This window comes from Brachycentrus maculatus, unplaced genomic scaffold, assembly GCF_059751285.1.
Source record: "Brachycentrus maculatus isolate JH-2025_06_01 unplaced genomic scaffold, ASM5975128v1 h1tg000086l, whole genome shotgun sequence".
NCBI lineage: Eukaryota > Metazoa > Arthropoda > Insecta > Trichoptera > Brachycentridae > Brachycentrus > Brachycentrus maculatus.
Window position 1 is genome coordinate 468883 of NW_028280840.1, and position 21418 is coordinate 490300.

The 21418-nt window shown below is 31.4% G+C and overlaps 1 protein-coding gene across 6 annotated transcripts in view; it reads left to right on the forward strand.

The window, feature by feature from the left end:
* The window catches only part of CadN (neural cadherin), a 385766-nt gene that overhangs the window by 342152 nt on the left and 22196 nt on the right, over positions 1-21418 (forward strand). For all 6 annotated transcript variants that reach the window (XM_088257634.1, XM_088257638.1, XM_088257636.1 and 3 more), the window contains exon 14: positions 18532-18647. In XM_088257634.1, the coding sequence (XP_088113760.1) occupies positions 18532-18647 (116 nt within the window). The remainder of the gene's footprint in view (positions 1-18531; positions 18648-21418) is intronic.

Here is a 21418-nt window from a genome sequence, read left to right on the forward strand (position 1 = left end):
GTACATATCTTAATTAAACTAAATAAGTACTGCAACTTCAGGTATATCCTTTTGCCAGATTATGGAATACACTATTTTAGATATTTTGTGGAACTAACTTAGAAAATTAAATATTTGACAGATATACCCCTTTGCCATTACACTACCGATATGTGTAAAAAACTACATGGCTGTTATTTTATTCTATAAAATGATCCAAATAAAAAATTTGATCTTGTAAACGTATGATTGTTTTCCACAGTTTTGTCTAAAGCCTTGAATTAAGTTTACATAGTTTGTAACAATAGAATACCTACAATTCATTGTATAAACTTTGTTCATTATTGTATAGTCGACATGTAGGTATAGTTTTGTATATTTACACTTAGCGTACGAGCACATGTTATAATACGACTTAATGTTTTGTGCAATTCCCAGGTATGATAAAATATCTGAATTTCGTACTTCAATGGAGTACCATGTTTAATTTACACGTCCATGTACAAAGCTAATAAGCCTGAACAATGAAATAAGTATAATATGAAAACAAATGTCACTGTACCGCTACAAATCGTGATATTTTTAGTCTCTTTATTAATTTTCACTTATTTTTAATTTATTTTAATATTATTATACCTAACATACGCCAACGAAATCAATATGTTTATTAATTATATCTGAAATGTCGGTCAGTAACTGTGGAAAGTACATTAAATAAATTGTTGTTCGCGAACTGAAATATTATTGGTTGATCTCTACTTGTGTTTATGTACATATGTATATTCACATTTTAATTAAATCTTGTCATAAGTAAAATATTTAATTCTCATTGAAGGTATTCCGATTATCAAACATCGAAAATTTACAGTTAATACGATTACGTGTAGGGAGAACAACCACAAATATTTTTTTTTCTGCTATACCTTACTATTTTTTTCTATGGTTGTCCGTTATATTAAAATATAATCATTATCATCTTTTATGGAACACTAAGGTACATAATTATCGTGGGTGGTCACAGTAAATGTAATAGTATATGAGACGTGTGCGATATTCCATCGTACCGTATATACAAGAATCCTGTAGCTTTACGCCCAAAGTAGTGTTTTATATCACTATTAATAATAACATATCGCCCCGGGACAAATGTTGGCGAGCTGACGACACGCCAAGTACGGCGTCTCTTCATTATTCCGTGCTCTTTTGTTCCCGTCCTTGCTCCGTCCCATTGTTAGCCTCAACAACTAAATCGTACGAATAATTAAAATGCATTTTAAAGCAATGCTGGTCCATTCTTTACCGTAACACGTTTTTTACACAACACTACTAATGGAAAATCACTTCAATAGGATTTGGATTGGATGGAAATGAATTTTTATTTTTATTTTAGCATCCCGGTCCTTCAAATCCGTTGATAGCGAGAGTTACCTTGGTATTTCTCTTTCCTTTGTTGGTATCTACTTAATATTATTGAAAGCACAGCGTTCAAATAAAAATTATACCAAAATGCTTGAAAGCAATGTTATTCATTTTTAGATGACCCATCATGTTAGCATTCGAAAATATATATTTTTTAATATTTACAACATTTTCGGTGTGTCCAAATACTTTTACACAAATCTAGATTTACGAGTTATTTTTTTATATTTTCATTTTATGTGATCACTCAACTAAGTTTATGATAGGTCGTAACGTCTGTAAATGCCCAAACTTCCATATTCTTCTTCACCTACGTTGAGATGTCATTTTAATTTTTTAAATTAACTTAAAAGAGGAAAAAAGGTATATTTTTTATTTAAATTTTACTTTGTAAATACCACAATATAGAAGTAGTATTTATTTAGTAATAGCGGTATTTACCAAGTAAAACTTAAATGAAAAATGCATAGATTACCACAAAGTGACTTCCGAATCAACTAATGAGATATATTTTTTTATGTGGAACTAGTAACGTCAGATAACGTCTGAAATTTGAAAAATCAAATTAAAAATGTAAACAGTAGACAGATTTAATTTTAATGAAAGCATACAATAAAAAAATGTCCGTTGTTCTTTGCAGATAAAAACTGTAGAGGAGATATACTTTATATATCAATAAATGTGAAATTATGTTTTAGTTTTTTTCGAAAAATAGTCTCCGCAAATTAAAAAAAAAAAAACACTGTCGACAAAAGCTCATGAGAAAAAATATACGACGTCAGCGTCTTGTGATCAAAAATATCTGTGTATTTCCTTTAATCTACGATTCCTGATCCTTCTGCTGATTCAGTGATATCCTCCAACTACTTAGGTTTTTTTTATTGTTTTTATTTCAAGTTTTCTTACCTCTTTAGTTTTTTCTTGTGCTTGCATTAGCTATTGATACTCGACCCCCATCTATCATAACTCCTTCTAATAAAAGATGTGGATTTATTCTCTCGGGCACTCACTTCAAATACCAATAACTATAATGGGCGTTTTATTCAAAATATTGGCATTCGTGAAAATTAAAATGTTTTTAAAATTATAATGAATAAGCAAAAAAAATCATACTCAGCAGTGTACCACCCCTTAAGCAGGTGTTAGGTTGATTTCTATGAAGAAGAAATGTTGCTACTACCGACCACTATCCGCACCAAATGGTGCATAGGTTAAAGCATTCAATTTATGTTAAGTTGATCGTTAATTATTTGAAGGCAATGCGATAATTCCTGCATATCAGATACCAATCCAGGGTAATGTTAAATTATTATTTGAGTGAAAAAACATGTATATTTATTTTGACTCTCCTGGGAATACAACCCGGGACCTCCAGCACGGTAGCCAAATGTGATACACTATAAAATGAAGGCAGGCAAGATTGTTAGGTTAGGTTATAATATAAACATATAAAACAAACAATTTACATTAGATGCATTTCACGTAAATACGAAGTATAATTTCTAAATGTAATATCCGTAATAGAAATGTTTTGAATTTATCTTTTTTTCTCTTTAATTACTTTAACGTTTTACGAATAAGATATATTACCGTTATTTTTTATTCTTTATGGACTAAAGTACAAGTGATTTTATTTTCATTATCTAAATGTGAGGTTCTATTGCGTTATACGTTCATAAATTATCATTCCCCTCACGAAGAGGAGTGGGTTGATAGGTTAACGCTTATTTACTTCATACACAATTTTTTCTCACGAAAAGCTCGTAAATTCACGGATTAGTCCTGTTTTTTCGGATACTTTCCTTGGCACATTGTGTTTGTTTCGCCTCTTTGGTCCAGAAAGAAAATTTATTGCGTCCTCATCTACATACATATTCCAGAGAAATTATTATACATCTTCTCCGAAGTTTTTATTTGATTTTCACAAATAATTGAATAGTTTACTTTATGCTCCATTAATATCACAAAACAATCTTTTAATATGTCGCTTACCACGCTTACTATGGAAACCCTATAATAAACGCTTTGTAAATTTACATTTTGTCAAATATGCTAAATACATACATATTTTATCAAGGAATAAAAGTTGTTTTAGTAAATTGTGCCAACAGATACCCAAGTCTCAGTACGTACCATGTCTAAGGATTTTTTTCGTAATGAGTTATTTACCTCTTTCTTAAGTTATTTCATTCATAATTCCTTTTCGCTGTTGTATTATTTTATTTTTTACGATATTTGTCCCCTTGTGCTACGTTTCTCTGCTGAAATTCTTTGCAACTTTTCGAAGAACTTGACTTAGTACTTGCACTAACAATTCAAATTAATTAAAAATTTCGGACATAAAACAGAATTTAACTAGAATGTTTACTACCACTATATTTTCACAAACTTTGAAGGATGTACAAAAATTGTTGTTGAAGTAGTAGTTTTTCGACTAAGCAAGTTTGTATACACCTGTTCAAAGTTAGTTTTAATGAAATGAAGTTTTAAACAATGTTGATTAAAAGATATACTGAACTTTTAGCTGTATACGGCATTTTCTTGTAATAAAAATCCATTTTTCTTAAGACCCTTTTGAACATTTTGGCGCCGAGTTAGTGCCGACATTTTTATTTACTGCAGATCCGTTACACACTCGTAATATGTTACATTGTACAGTGCACAACTCCACTTGCACTGCACTACGCCATTATTAACACTGCACTCTGCCAGTAGTCGACCGCCTTTTACAAAATAATACTTACATCTAATGGTTAAAAATAATTAACGATAAGTTGTTTTCCTTTTTCTTTGACGTATGTACAAATAAAATTTCCTAGTGGCTTTGCAAATTAACATCGATTGAATAAATAATAAAATATAATTAAAATGTAACTTTGTTTTAAAATTACAATTTATAGTGATTTTAAAACAATGTTACATTTTAATTATAAAATCACAAAGTTAGTGCTTCAAATATAAATTATAAAAAATAAGTATTTAACTTGTTAACTTAAAATATGCTTTCAGTTTATTTTAAATAATGTACCCAATATTTTAATAAGTTTACATGGAAGTCGCTGAATAGTAAATAGAAAAAATCAGTATCACTACTTACTTTCAACTGTTTTTCTTACTTAAAAGTAAGCGACTTAGCGATTGTATCGCACATCTTGTTAGGTCAACATGAAATCAGGCGCCATCTGTGGGCATGATACCCAAAAATAAACCATGGCATCATTGCTTTAATACATCGTTTTTTTTAAACTGGCTTCAATGATTTTCGCAACACAATTAAATGAATATTGTAAACAATGGTATTTGACGTTATTCAAAGAAGGTTTGTTTTCAAACGCAGTCGATGCTTACAGTGTCGTTATTTGAGAAATTTGGATAATGAAAGATGTATACTCGAATACGCTACAACTTACATTGCCATCATGAATTGTGTTAGATATTTAGTATTAATAGAAATCTTGATTTAAATGAAAACACATACAAGAACATACTGAATATTTCATGCGGTATAGAGTCGATTTTTTACATATTTTTTTTTGTTTTGAAAAATAGTGAATTCAGTGATAAAGTCTGGAATCTGGGTTTTCCAATTTTTATCCACAAGTGATAAATAATGCTTAAAATGTGAAATGTTTATTCATTATTTTAAAATCATGTCATATTTAGCCATCACATTATTAAACATTTTATATAGATATTACAATATAACGAGGATTTTTCTTCAAATCTTGAGTTCAACCCTTATTATCTAAAAATGCCTTAAAAGTATGTTTTTGGTGATTCGTGACATTGGCATTAGATCGACGATATAAACCTTATATTAAAAGTAAAGTAAAGTATTGTAAAATCTATCAAATTTAATACAACTCGATAAAACTTTTTGATAAAACTGTGTCAATTTAAATCGATTAATAAATCGATTCAAAATGACAGTTTTATCAAAAATACGTAAATTTAATATTTCAGCTCTAAAAAAACATGTATTCAATGAAAGAGCGTACGAAAAATGTACTACGTTTAAAAGTGCGATGCGAAGATTTATTTCCAAATACTATTAAAATATTTATGTTTTCACTATTTATTTCTTTATTGTCTTGTCAATGCTAAATCAATCATTCTCTTGGGTTGGAATATATCGCTCTTTTTCATCTAACCGTTTTTCACTCTCCAATTCGCTCTTTAATTCTGATTTCGTAGTTCCTGAGGGAAAATTGTACATTGTAAATAATTGCAAGGCTTGTGAAAAGATCTGTTTTCTTGACGTTCTCCATTGCTCGGCGGCCCTAATGGCTCGGACAATAAATCACGCAATTTTTCTACATAACAGGGTCCCTTATATTCATTCATTCATTTTGTGAGGCGATCTGTTTAGTACTAATTTCAATACAGACGCGGTAACAACTTTTATTTTTCTTTCAAAACCCAATGGTGAATAAAAATTCTTTTCATAAATGTTTTTAGAAATCCGTATCAATGTTTTTACATTTCTTTACTACTTACGTAAGTGTCCATTTCCACGATTGTAAATGTTTTTTGTCGACATGTTAACAAAACCTTTTCCCGGTATATTAATGTTTTTATTTAACATTATAAATGAGAACTTCATTTCTTCGCTTTTAAAAAAAACATATATCTTTCTTTCTACTTTAGAAATCTGTAAACAAAATTTAAATTTCTGATTTCATCATTTTTAATTGTAAAATTACTTTCTCTAAAATCACTTTGTTCCTTCTATTAGCACATTTATAACGTCGATTTATTTTGAAGCAATCAGCATTTTTTGCAAGACTAATTAGATTGATAAAGAAATCATTTAATATCTATATTTAAGAAGCTTATAAATATACGGAAATGAAAGGACTAATTTCTTTCACAAATCATTTTCTTGGAAATGAGTATCTAAATTGATTTCAATTTTGTATCGAAATGCTTTAAATCTTATAAGAAAGGCCTATTACAAAAGAATGGCCCCTCTCCAGCGCTACTGCGTACAACTGTTCGACAAAAGACCGATTAAGCACGAAACTATATTTAGGTGGGAGTCTCTGCTGAGGAAATTGTTTATACTTCGGGGTAAAGCGCCTATATTTATGATTTACATTCTAATTTCACTTCCTATTTGTGTCCTCCAAAGCGCTAAACTCCCCGCACGAGGTCCTGTAAATCATTTCAACGGGAGCGCTGCCTTGCTTACTCGCTTCACTTTACACGCAACGTCATCCATAAAAATAATTGAATAGGTATACCGTGAAAGTTTTCACGCTGCTGGCAATGCCGTGTGGCTCTTTTTATCGGAAAACTCGATATTTTTAAAAATGGAGGATTTATTTGTTCAGTTTCAGGGCATGAACCGAGCTGGGACCCAATAAATGTTTCTTCTAAGTGCGTTTATGTACCCGCAAATTTGGGCCGCAGTCGAACTGTTCCCTACGTCTCGGAATAATCTTATTTAGCTCTCGGTTGAATGACTTTTGGTTCCTGAATGCTCAGACGCCATGTTCTATACAGATAATACTACAAGGACTATTTCTCCTTCGCGTATTATTTCTTTATTTGACGACAAACTTTTTCGATCGTATTGATAAATATACCTACAATATTTCGACTAAAATAAATTTCGTTAGCAAAAATGTGTCGTCTCTTGTCATTTTGATAAATTATTGTTGGGCGTTCGTAATATATGATTGTGAGTGCGGTGGAAATTCACGCAAAATTGTTTTTCCCTCTTGAAATTGTTGATATGTGGCTAATAAGTACGATTCTCTCTGTGGTTCTTTAAAATATTTTATCGTTATTATATTGACACTTTTTTATATACTTAACTTATGGTTGGAAAGAGTGTATCAATAAAAACTGGTTTAAACAAAAATGTTTTATTTTATAAAATTTAACCAATTCTTTTTACGAATTTATTAATTACAGAGAGAAAAGATACATTGATTACGAATCCTATGCGTCGAGCTCTAGAAATATGAGTGCTATAAAGTAGACTGCTTTAATCAGCGCTACAGAAATTGGATCAACTCTGAACGGGTGTACCGATACGTTTTATAAATCAAAAACAGTATCGAGTCGAACGTCATTCGCTTAGTAATTTATTGCAGATTCTTTATTACATTCCCGGGATGCGGAGTTTTTATTCCAGCCGAGAGAGAAGGGAAGCCGGCAGGATGTAGTATGGAGGGGCGGGAGAGTGTATCCAGGTGAATATGGGATATATACAGCGAGTTAAATGCTGAAGAGGTCGCAGTGTGACGCAGTGAACACAGTGGAAGACCTTCAGACATCGCTTTTTAAGATTTATGCTCTTACGTGTCCTGCTGGGGTAGTACGACAAAAAAACATCGGTCCCGTTCTTCGTCATAAGTCAAATATAGAAAGGTCGACCCCTCTGTTCCACGACCTGTATTCAGATTCTCTTTTGTATGATTTCGCCATGTGGAATTCTATACAGTATCACGATATTATTTTCACCGAAAACTCTAGTTCTATCATTTTTCGTTTGCTGTTTATTCATATTTAAATTTCAAATATATTCATATTTTACGGAATTTTTTTATTATTATGAAAAATCAGTTCTTTGATTTTACTGTGTCATTTTCATGGAACTGTTTCGTTAAGTTTAATGAACTTGACAACATTCTATTATCAATATTACTTACCCCGTTAAAATGATTCGGCTTGTATAATTAAATTTCGGTACGTTCATAATATTACTCTCCGTATTAATGAGCAATTAACCATGTAGCTTGAATCAATTATAATAATTTCGTTATCTCATTCGCTTATATGAGAAAATTTGAATTTTTTAATAGCATAAATGGAACGAAATTACGTTTTTTGTCATCTCTTTAACGAGATAGCATGTGGTTTTGCCTAGATTTTTCACTCATGAATAACATTAAATTATAATAACATTAAAAAAAAAAGTCCAAGGAAAACCTAGAATGATCAAATAATTCAAATACTTGAAAGTGGTCAGCTCAGAAGTTGGAATAATTGGCAGAAATTAATGAAGAGATACATGAATGTGGAAGAGGCGAAGATTATTTGCAAGGATAGATTGGTGCGTTATAGATAGAAGTAGCGTGGTTGGTTTTAGTTTTCCTTTTAACATAAAGGTCTTGTCACAAGTAGGTATAGATTATAAAGTTTTTAAAGTTGAAACCTAAGTAGGGCCATGATAAACGGTGTTGCATAAGCCGAAACTAAATTTCATAGTCACTTTTACGTTAGATAATTTTAAATAATGTTGTTTTTACAAAATAATTTTTAAAAATGAACAATCCAGTAATTATCCTTCTGAAGATGATGTTTTAAAAAAGACGCTTCTAAACCAATGCTTGATATTTTGGTTACAGTAGGTACTTTGTTTTCCTGAACGTTAGGGAAATTACGGTTTCAATTTATCGGCTGCCTAAAAAGAGCGTAGATCCTTTTACCTCTTTTCTTTCCCGATTTAAATCATATGGCGAGAGTAACGCCTTTGTCCGTTGGAACATTTATAATTCTGGATTATCCGAATTGCCTTTTTGCTTAAACTATTTGACACACTAAACGTTCTCATATTTTCAACCTTTTTTTACTGAAAAAAATATCACCTCAATTTTGCCTATCTTATTAATAATATCATTTTCCAAATAATTTAACGTTGTACATTTTCATTGTTAACATCTTAACATAGATGAAGAAGTCAGAAGTCTGGGCATTTACAGGGATTACGACCTCTCATAGGCTGGTCAAGTGATCACTAGACACACGTGTAACATTCACTATTCTACCCATGATTGACAACCACACTACTCCAATTTTGGAAGTCATACTTATATGATCCGTCTCGTGACATTCCGTGATTATCTACCATATTTTTTTTTATTACGAAAGCTTTTATTTAGCACAGTCCCTTTTATTTGTATGCAAGATTGGAACCCGGATTTTTTCACATACTGGAAAACGCCTGAAAACGTGATTTTCATTTTTTTATGCAGCTCATACTTTGACCAGTTATTTTATCCACAAGATTTGGGTGTGTAATACTTGTTTATAAATCTGTGTTTCTCCACATTTATTTTACATTTTTGACATTTTAACATTGATGAAGATTTATGTCCAAAAGCTTGTTCAAATATCTATGCCTCTCTATATAGGAGTTATTTTACATTTTTGACATTTTCACATTGATGAAGATTTATGTCCAAAAGCTTGTTCACAAATCCGGGTTTCTCCACATAGGAGTTATTTTGCATTTTTGACATTTTAACATTGATTTAGATTTATGTCCAAAAGCTTGTTCACAACTCTGGATATCTCCAGATAGGAGTTATTTTACATTTTTGAAATTTTAACATAGATGAAGATCTATGCCCAAAGATCTATGTTTACAAATCAAGGTTTTTCTACTAACTTCTCCACTTAAGTTTCTCAACACAGGCCTTCGTCCATGTTGAAATGTCAAAATGTAAAATATTTTCTATGTGGAAAAACCCAGATTGAACAAGTATTTGAACACCCTCAAAATGTTGTGAATAATCAGTATTATTACAATTTATCATGATTATCCATTTATTTATTCTTCGTAACCAAATTGATCGTAGAACAATATGCCAATTTTATTAAGATGTCATTACCATGTGAATAATGTGAACCTTTACACTATTCTAGATCAAAGTAAGAATTTATATTATTGATAAATCACCCCTAAGTGTTATTGAAACGCCCTTTCGACCGACTTTTAGGGTCGTTACAGTCTACATAACACTTAGAAAGCCATTTTATAATCAAGCTTATCTCAGATTCACGCTGGTTCTGCGTTCTGACTCATATGGACTTTTATTTTTCGCTCAATTTAAATTTATTTCGGTATTCTTCCAAAGTTTTTAAAAACTAATCAATGGACTTTTACGCGAAGGAAAAAAATATTTTTATTTTGACTTATGACGTATGAAAATATACCGCTTTCACTTATCTAGCATTAAATACATTTATGTCTTATAAAAAAGGGTTTTTCATAGAATCGTGTAAGTTTCTCCGAATTACAAAAAAAAAACGAAATAAATACATAAACGCCTATTTATCGAATCTAAGATTACAATTGAATTTTATGATTCTCACATTTGATCATTTTATTCATTTTTACGATATGTTTACCTATTTTTGTCAGGAATATAAATTATTTTAATAAAATGAAGTTTTAAGAAAACATTACTTTGAATTAAATAAGCAATATGGCTACAGTATTCATCACACAAACGCATCATTTAAGGGTGTACTCTCAAACATACGAAATCAGTACACACATGTCTGCTTTTTTTTTAGAATATATAACGGAATTATTTTTTTTTAGAATGTATATTGAAAAAACATTTTACATTATGGTTTTTGAACTCATTATCATTCTATAATTTATTTCCAAAAATATATATTAATTTCGAAGTAAAAACTTATTTTTTCAATACAAAAACGGTGTTTTACGCAAAAAATATCAATTACGTTAAATATTACCTGGATTTAAGGAAAATTAAGTTGCGGCATATTGATTATCCCTCCTTAAACGGATATACAATAGACACACTTGAATACGTGTTTTTTTACTTTCAATTTAATCGCTAGATCTGAACATACAATTATTTACTACAGCTTTTGGATCGTCATCTATCAATTAAAACTATTTCACATGGACTAATTTAGTGTTTGGTATGGATCCTCTCGATCCTCGAATTCGTCCACGATTTCTGAAGGTAGGTACTCGGTTCGAATGCCTATCCCCTCGTTTAAACTTTTTCTATCTAATGTCGCTCTATTTTACATGATGACATTTTGAAATCCCAATAAGAGAGCACTAGGAACTAGCCTGACATCTGGCGCTAAGTGGGAAGCTGCTGGCATCATAGGTTCGAGGGTAATGGGTAGTGACGTCATTAAGCCCTACTTCCAATCTGACTTGAATTTCATTATATCGGAGTAGATTCGACCCTTCATAATCTGCTATGATTGATGGACATGAATATTCTTAGTCAATTTATACTGATTTGAATACTGATCTACCAATTTAGCTGGTATTTGCTGTAAAGTTTCAGCACACATCTCAAGTTTCCCTAAATACGTACATTTTTGGATTTTCTGAAGTGAGATTGTATTTTTATCAACAAATGTCATGGATCACACACTGTGTTTTATTCGCTATTCTATTCATAAGCCCAGGCTATCATGTTCTTCTTCGTATATTTAAATATCAGAATCTGTGGACCGAAAATTGGTCATAAAGAAGGATATAAAAGTATGGTCATTTATAAAGCATATGACTTGTCGTTGGCTGGTTTCGAGTAATCAATTAATATCTTGATACAAATTGATATGAAGTATGTAAGTAGTAAATTCAAATGATTATAAAATACTTTTAAAAAAATACATGAATAACTCCTGATTAGAGCAAATCTACAATTTGTAAATCGAAATTATTCACACTCAATATTGTTAATTATATTTATCTCCTTGGGAATCGAACCCAGAACCTCCAACACGGTACCAAATGTAATAATCCCTACGCTATGGAGGCGGATGAATCAAATAGTATACATATTTATATGTATATATACAGAATTAGGTTTTTTTAAATAAGCATTGCGTTAGACACAGTAATAAATGTACAAAATGGGGTTATTCCTCGAAATGATTCAAAGGGTGGCTGACCACCTAACTGACCATCAACTACGCAATAAACGTTTCTCGTTTCCCGCGATTATCTCTCCCTGTTGAAGCATGATGTATTCCGTTACATAAAAGAAGAGAAATCGGAATAGAAATGCTCAAATAAGAAAGGAAAAACTGCGCATTGTACTTGAAAACGGTAAAGGATGCTGGGGATAAGTAAGAAATAAATCTCTTCCACATTTCAAAACATTCAATTCCCCCTATTTATTGGAATCTATTCAATTGTTAACCTTTTGACTCTGGAATTGAATGATACGCAATATCTGCAAATATTTATGATACATATTTTGTATCTACATTTCCACGAGGACTTTTTAAAATAATAAAAACACTTACATTTGTTACATATACCAATGGACCTATATTTATGTAAAACGCGGACCTGTAGTGACCGTAACGTCGAGAAAAGGAATTAATGCATACATTTTTAGCATTTCAACATAGCAGAAGTATAATATGGAAATCTGGGTATTTACAGAACTTATGAACTGTCATAGGGTGGTTAAGTGATCACTTTACATACGTGTAACATTCTAGTCATGATTGACTCATCGCTGCTCATCTCATGACGCTTTATGTTTGCGTTCATGGGAGTCATCTTTGAGTAGTAAAAAAACTGAATACTAGGATTGTCAATCATGGAGAGAATGGTGAATGTTACACGTGTATAAAGTGATCGCTTAACCAGCCTATGGTAGGTGATAATCCCTGTTAATACCTAGACTTCCATATTCTTTTTTGTTTATGTTGAGAAGTGAAAAAATGTAGATAACTCCTGTAATTGGAGATAATCCAGATTTTGTGAACAAGTATTTGGACACACTCAAAATGTTGTGAACTTTACTTGATTTTTTATTTTAGTACCAAAAAAAATATTCCTTTCTACGAATTTTCATGGTTATTACGATTACTGTTTTCGTCTTTCAACATTTTTAAAAGTAGGTTCGTAATATAAACGTCACATTTTTCATTCAGTCAAACTATTAATTCAAACATAATGATGATTATCCTGACCGAGTTAGTAGAAAGAAATAATAACTACTGTCCAAGTTTAATTCCAAAAATGCTGGATTTGTCTCGCTTCAAATCAAGATTTTACACAAAATAAATGAAAAATTTGCTCAGCGCAACAATAAGATTGTATTAAGTACAAATGTAAAGAAATTGTATAAAAAATGTAACTGTTTTAAATAAATTAAAAATAACAATAAACTTAAAAAATCTGTTGAGAAAGGGATATGGAAGTCTTGTATTTGACAAGTCGTAAGCCACGTAAAAACGTCCTGACTTCTATATTCTTATCTCAATAGATTTACAGTATTCATCTATGTTGAGATATCAGTAAAGAATATTATCAACTTATTTGTTTGGCCTTGGTACTACGGCAAACACAAAATACTAAGTATTATAAAATGGCATTATTAATGACGGTGTTTAATAATAAACTTCAATTTTAAATGTAATATGCTAATTATCAAAAATAAAGGCAAATAAATTAACGTTTCCGCCATATTAAAAATAATTTTGGAATATTTTTTGGAGCGTGAGTGTGCTATTAATAAATAAAAGGGTGCCGCTGTTACAAGAATATACGTAGATAATGTGTTTTCCATATGCTGTAACACAATTAATTAACTAGGGAAACAATTACTGCATATAGCGAGAGAGGTACAGCGACTCTCTACTCCAGCTTCCAACTACACAGGTGTTACCATTTCATGTTAAACCGCCAACAAATTGTACACTCTGCTTTTATTTATTATTTACTAGCATTTACAATATCGATCAAGTATGATTTCAATAGAAAACGTTTTATTTTTGTACATGTATTCAAATATCATTGTTTTAAAATTGAATCTTACTATTTTTTATTAAGGTTTTACTCAGTAAATACTACTATTTCTTCAAATCTATTGTGTTACATGTTTCGATGTATTCCGCATTATTTTCAAACAATAGTATAAAATGTAAAATGTCCCTCAAAAGTAAAGGAAAATACAGGACATTTTTTTAATAGAAAAACAAGGTGATATTTACTAGTACATCAAACCAACTGCTATAAGTTTCCGAAAAACAGAAAACTGAAAAAATATAAATATGTTTTTATAAAATTTTTGCGGAATGCATCGAAACACGTGTCACAATAGATTTTAAGAAAAAGTGGTATTTTCCAAGTTAAACTTCAATGAAATTGGATAGATGTTACGACAAAGTGACTGCGGTATCAATTAATAAAAAGAATCTTACTTTTTTCAACCACAAACATGTTAATTGATTTGTTGCCCAACAACAATAAATTTGATAACATTCTTTCAAATTTTCTTATTACATATTTTCCTTTATTTTTAAATATTTTTTTGTTCGAATTCCACAAGGTTGAAGTGGTGGTTAAGTAAGCTAAAAAAAGCTCTTTTTTTATTATTCGGTCTCGAATCGGATTACCGTTAGATGGAGAACGGCTTTACTTTATTTTAGGGTTGTTGTTTTCTTATAGTGAATCTTCCACACGATGGATATACACTCGCGCCGTAAAATAACCGTTTTTGTATTACATTTTTAAGGCGACCCCAATAGAAAATGGTCCTTCATTTAAACTTGCAACATTTTTTTATTTACTTTTAATCGCTTTAACTGTATTATTTTATGTAAATATTATAGTTATATATATTTGTTCACCTGTGTAATTTTCCATTTACAATTTTTACCAAATCCACATATCGCTTACTCCTTTCAAGAACGTCATAAATAAAAAAACTTGATTTTTCAGGAGAACGTTTTTAAAGTTTAAAAATTTAATACAATTTATCAAAAATAAATATCAAGCCACTTATTAAACTTTTCACAGATCTTTTAAGATAAAACCTGAAGGTTTTTTCTCCATTTAAAATTTTTTTATATATTTAAAAAAATAGTTAAACAATACCTTTTCTTCAAAATGCAAAAACAATCCTTTCTGCCGTGTAGCGGGTAAATATTAAGTTAAAATATGCCTCTTTTGATGGGATGTAGTACATTTTCAGGGCATTCCGAAAACATGCACACCTGAAAATTGTCGATTTTTGATTTATGACGTTCTTGAAAGGAGTGAGCGATATATTACGATAATTTTGTAATTCAAGTCATTCTCTTTGACTAGAATACGAGTGTGTACAATAAATATGAATCCACATTCTATGTATACGGACACATACTTGTGCTTCTCATTAGACACGCTTCATTTATTATATTTACTTCTTCTTAAAGGCAAAACTAGTTGAGTGATACGGCTCCAAGCTATTCCTCTGGTCGCGACATTCTCAAATGCCTCTTTGAACTTTGTAATACATTTCATTCTCGCCATCATTCAAGCGATTTGACTGTTTCGCAACAATAAATTATACATACCTCATTCTGCTAATGTCGCAAAGAGACTTACGACTTTTCCACCCTCCATCCTTAATGCCAAGGGCTTGAGCGCTAATGAACTAATAGCCGTATATCTACTATTACTACAAGTTTTGATGTTTTTTGGCTTTAGAATTACGCACTAAGTAGCCTGTCACGAAAAGTACATGTCTAGAATTTCACTTTCGTATCCCAAACGTTTCATTAAATATAATATGTAGTTAACATTACCCTTATAAGTAGTAATCAAGCGAAATGGATTAAATAGTATTTTACCATTGAATTGTGTACCTAAAATCACATTATCTGGTCCACTTCCAATATCAGCGAATACATTCAAAAGTAGTTTAAACCCCACCGTACAGTATTCCGCTATAATGGTAGGTGTTCCTCGGTTTAAGATTGGACTTCATAGCATTTTGGCTGCTCTCAAACCCTAAATCCTCGTTTAATCACTGTGGAATTGGCTTCAGAACGGTAGCTTTCTGAACCACGTCAGATTAATCCTCACATCTTATTTTGAATCAAAAATATATCCTAAAATGTTTTCTTACCCATTTTGCAATTTCAATTTGGATGGCCGTCATACCTAATGTGAAAAGGGACTTATTTATTAAATTAAAAACATGTGAAAAGGGACTTATTTATTAAATTAAAATCTCGTGTTTTGTAAACATATAAATACAATTTGAAATGATATCTTAAAAAATACCTTTTTTTGAATCTATGTCAACATGTCAATTTACTTGTCGATAAAATTGATATCTTAGTATTATAGTTACACTTCTAAGAAGTTAATTACATAAACTTTTCTGTTGGTGTATATAATACTGATATTCTTCTTAGTAAAATTGATATTTGCTACAGTCTGATGATTTCCTGAGCTTGCTTGACGTAATCATCTAAATAAAATACATTTTCTTTATCAAAAAGTCTTGCTTTAACTTGAATTCGAAATCATTGGGTCTTCTTTTAATTTATCATGTAATAAAAATGTCTTATTTGTAGAATTAGAAATAGATTTGTTGGAAAATAATAAATTTCTCTCATATAAAGTAATCGTCAAATATTTCATATCATGTCGGGCATTTTATTTTATTGTATAATATCTGGAATTGAAGATTTATTAAAATCGTGTTTCCACGACGAGTGTCCTCCGAGTCGCCGATTGCACAAATACTCCGGCGACATTACTGGGAGAGGAAATTCTGGTCCACTTCTAGTGTAAAGTGGAACTCACCGAACTTCATTGGAATTTCATGACAACCGGGTCAAATGAAATACGACAGCGGACGACATTGTTTTTTCTCCATTGTCACGAACATCGCTAGCTATATCTGCCATCCTGCTCTTATTTAAACTTTAATTTCGCGCCTCGACCGCTATGGAATTAATTTTGCCTTTTCATTTAACCTATAGGAATTGAAAGCACTCATTCCGAATAACCTAACAAAAACTAATATTTGTTTTATTATTTTAGTTTTACTTGGTAGGTAAAGTGTTTGAAACCGTTGTTTCCAAAATTGTACCGGCATCGGCATTTGAATACGATACAGAATGCATCGAAACACGTGCCGCAGTCGATTTTAAGAAAAATGATATTTACCTAGTAAAACAAAAATGAAAAGTGGACAGATATTACCACAATGTGACTGCCGTATCAATTAATTAGTAAATTAATAACTCTTCGGGCTTGAGCGATCTCTCTACATGCATTATATTCCACGTTTAAGATATGGTAGAACATTGTTTCAGCAATGGTTAAACATATGAACTTCAACAGAAATCTGATCTCATTACAGTAACGAGAGTCTTCACTTTTTTTCAGTACACAGTACTTTTACATCGGTAAATAAATTCATAATCCTTTGCCTGAACCATGGAGGGAAATATTCGCTCTAAGACCAAAGAATTTCGTGGCAATGTTTTTTCGTAGGAATAATCATAGGAACTCTCAGAAATTAATGACTATTGACACTCGTCTAAAAAAAACTGTAAGGATAGATTAATTCGTATTCCGGTTTTCTCCCTTGTTCGTCCCTTATTCTACTCTTACTCTATTGTATTCAAATTTTTCCTTGTATTTATTTCTCTTTTATGTATTTTTTTTATTTGAATACTAGGAAAAAATCACAATGTAATTAATTTAATAAGTTAATTTATATCACTCTCCAATGCAAATGCTAGCAAATGATGTTGATTAAACATTATTTTATCCCAGAGCATGGTAATCAAACAATTTGATAATGACCTGCGAAGTACGTAAAAGAAATAAATAATGCTAATAGCATTTTAAGTAAAATTTTATGAAAGGCTGCTTTTTAGCTTCAATATTGAAAACACGATTTATTTCTTCATACTTTACTCAATTTTACATCGTATTATTTCTTTTCATTTTTAGAAAATGTAATATGAAATCCGAATCATAATTTAGTTCATTTCAATTTTTTTTTCTTATCATTGACATATTCAACAATATTAAAATATCGTAAAGAACATCGTGTTTAATAAATTTACTTATGCAGATACATTTTTTCAAATATATTTCTTCTTTTTTTATTGTAATGAAATTACAAAGTTTTACACGTCACCGTGAAATATTTTTTTAATTACACTTTATAACTATGCATAACTGTTGCAACTAAATGTAATGAAAAACTAAACAAACTAACTTAGGAACAAAAAACAAATAAATGAGAATGGAATGGTTGTAATAAATTAAGATGTATTTTTATCTTTCAACTTCTCTGAGAACTCTTCAGTTATGAAAATTTATTGCCAATCAAATAAATTTGTTTTATAAAAAAGGTCTTTTTCAGAAAAAACTGTTTTTGATCAGTTAAGTGAGCAGTCCGCTCTACGAGCTATTAAAGAAGCATTGCACTATTGATTCTCTACCGTTCAATATAAATATAACATGCCTCAAAGACTCTTTTGATTGGAGACTACGGGCGACGGGCGAACCCGTAATGCAAAGAAAACAAGGCCATTGTGATCTGAAGTAATGTGAGGTCTAATATAATATTGTTCGTCTTATTTCAGCGTCGCGTATTCGATATGAGATCACGAGCGGGAACATAGGAGGCGCCTTCGCTGTGAAGAACATGACGGGCGCCATCTACGTTGCCGGAGCACTCGACTACGAGACGAGAAAGCGGGTAAGCATTAAACCCTATTTATGTTTTAAATCTCTTCGTTTGTTACTCGATGATTGATTGATTTATACTCCGAGCCGAGACCCTAAATCTGTTGTTTCCATTCCGAGTTCACGAAACGCGAAACATCCCGGAATACTTCGCCCGAAGGAATATTTTGCGAGGTTATTTTCACGTTTATCGGAAGAAGAATACATTTCGAGGAAGGTTTTATTTAATTTCCATCGCAAACAGTAGTAATTAATTTCTGTTTATCTCTCTCGAACAACATTTATTTTGAACTAGAAATCTCACATTTCTGATTACGCGCACCGTGATAACTACAGATTTATGGTTTCAGCGTAATTTACGATATCTGCGAAGATTAACTTGCTAAGGGAGTACTGAATCATAAGAAAGTAATTTAAATTATTTCGCAGTGGATGTACGAGTATTTACGAGGGCCACTCGATAAAACGTCTCACGAAGGAAGTTCGGATAAGCAATTAACATTTCGCAACACAAATAAATCTTGGGGTTCGGATTTGAAACAAATCTGAAACATGAGACATCGTTAAGAGCATTTTTGCTTTTGTAGCGTAAAAAATCCCGAAAACTATTCACCCCCGTCATTCCGCCATGAATATTAAAATATCGCTTTTTTGTTCTTCCTACGAGAGAATGATTTTACCGGCATCATTAATCAATCTGTTATTTCAGCGTAGCTTGTCAGCCGCAGGAGTAGTGAAGAGCAGCGCTTGATGCCTGGCTCCGTCTCGTTCTCGGCGCGCTACTTACTACCGACTCTCCAGTCACCTGCGTACTGTGTACCGTGGTGTACCAGGGCTGCTCTTCTTATTAGGCTTTTCAGCTCCGGGCTCGGGGAGATGCTGTTATCCAGGCAGTTCATTTCTTCACATACCAATGCCTCTAAATTATAGACTGAAAGAAAATCTCTCAGTTTAACTCGTTTATACATTTCTCTAAAGCTCTCGTTTTTTCTGTATTCTTGTGCGAAGTTTATATTTTCAACATTTCTTTTGTATATTATATCTAATTAGGTAATGAAAAACATATTTAGATAATATTTACGATGTATAAAGAATATATTTTTTTCAATTATGGTTCAAATACTCACGTAAAATATCGAATAATACTCACTGCATAATATTTTATTTTCAAAATAAAATTTGTATTCAGTTTCCATATCAATTATATACTTATACCTACAATATTTCAATAAATCATTCAGTGAATAGTTTATCGCTACACAATGTTTTTATGCACAATTTATTATGTTTATGGTTATAAATGGCAAAAAAAAGGTTTAATACATTTATCAACCATGAATAAGATTCCGATTCGGACTAAACAAAACAAAATAACTGATCTACTAAATATGCGAAACGCCAAGTACTGAAGCCTTAAATAGGGCCCTTATCACCATAACGTCGTAATTTTATAACTCCGAAAACTACTGAATCTTTCGCCTTTGGATGGTTCTATTAATTTCAAAATATATATTTTGTATGTACCAATGAGCTAGAATACTGTTTCAATGGGAAAATTCAATGGTTGTCTGCGTGACACCACTTTACTTCAATTTTGATTTTGATCTCACAGCATTAATCTATTAATATAATGTAATACTCTGTCCGCGATGAACCGCGAGCAGGGAATAGAATGAGATGAAATGAAGCAGAGCACAAAGTACCAACCATGGGACAGTAATAATATTTTCCCGTATGAAGTTTATCTCTCTCTTGAGCTTACCCATCACGGATATAATCTCGAGTTGTTCCAGTAGTACGGATATATTATACTCTGTACTGCCGCCAGCAATTTCCTCCGAACACGAATTGCATACAAACGGATAAAAGACATACTACACTTTCCGGAGTGCATATTTTGTAAAACCTAGTACGTTTTCTGGATAATTCTCTTATATTATACCTAGTAGTTACATTAGTATATAAATATACATCAAAATAATTCATGTTTATTCTGTATGAATACGTGCTTTATTAAAGTTTTTCATAGCTTTATTTTCAGAAACCTAGTACCCAGTTGAAAAAAATAATACTAAAACCCCCGTGCAGGGGTAGACACACTGGTAAAACATAGTAATATTTGAGACACTTTGAGTACTTCGCTTTGGCTTAATTATTATTCTTATATATCTTTTTCGATAATTCGATGGATCTTGATCTTCAAATACAAACTTTGGATAACACTTAATAGAACAGTAAATTTAAATTCCATCATTATAAGTATAGGTATGTTTCTTTGATGGTAGTCAAACCTCATGTCTTGTATTTTAAAAGACAACACACTAACTATTACTAACTGCTCATTGCTTAGAGGAGAGAGACAAAAAGCTTCTTTAAGAAGTAAGTTTTATTAAACAGACAGCTGTTTAACAGCATAAAAATTGTAAATCGTATTATATTTTTTTGATTTGAAAAATCATTTCTGTTTTATTTTTAACATTTTATAAAAAATTTTAACAGGATTTTTGTTTTCTGTGCTCTTACGTCATGCTAAAAAATCATATTATTTACTTATTGCATGAAACCGATCCATCAGTGAAACTCATTTCCCGGGTTTTGTCAGCGCAAGATGCTGGTTACATTTCCGTTGTCGTAGAACCGTAAACCTGAGTATACTGGTCTAGTGGTCTACTGAAAGCCAAGATTAGTTGCGAAGCCACGGTGGTTGGCTGCAAGCCGTTTAGCGTCAATAATTGCCATTCTCGGCTCCAGAATCGGGTCAAGCCACGCGAATTTGTGTCATCA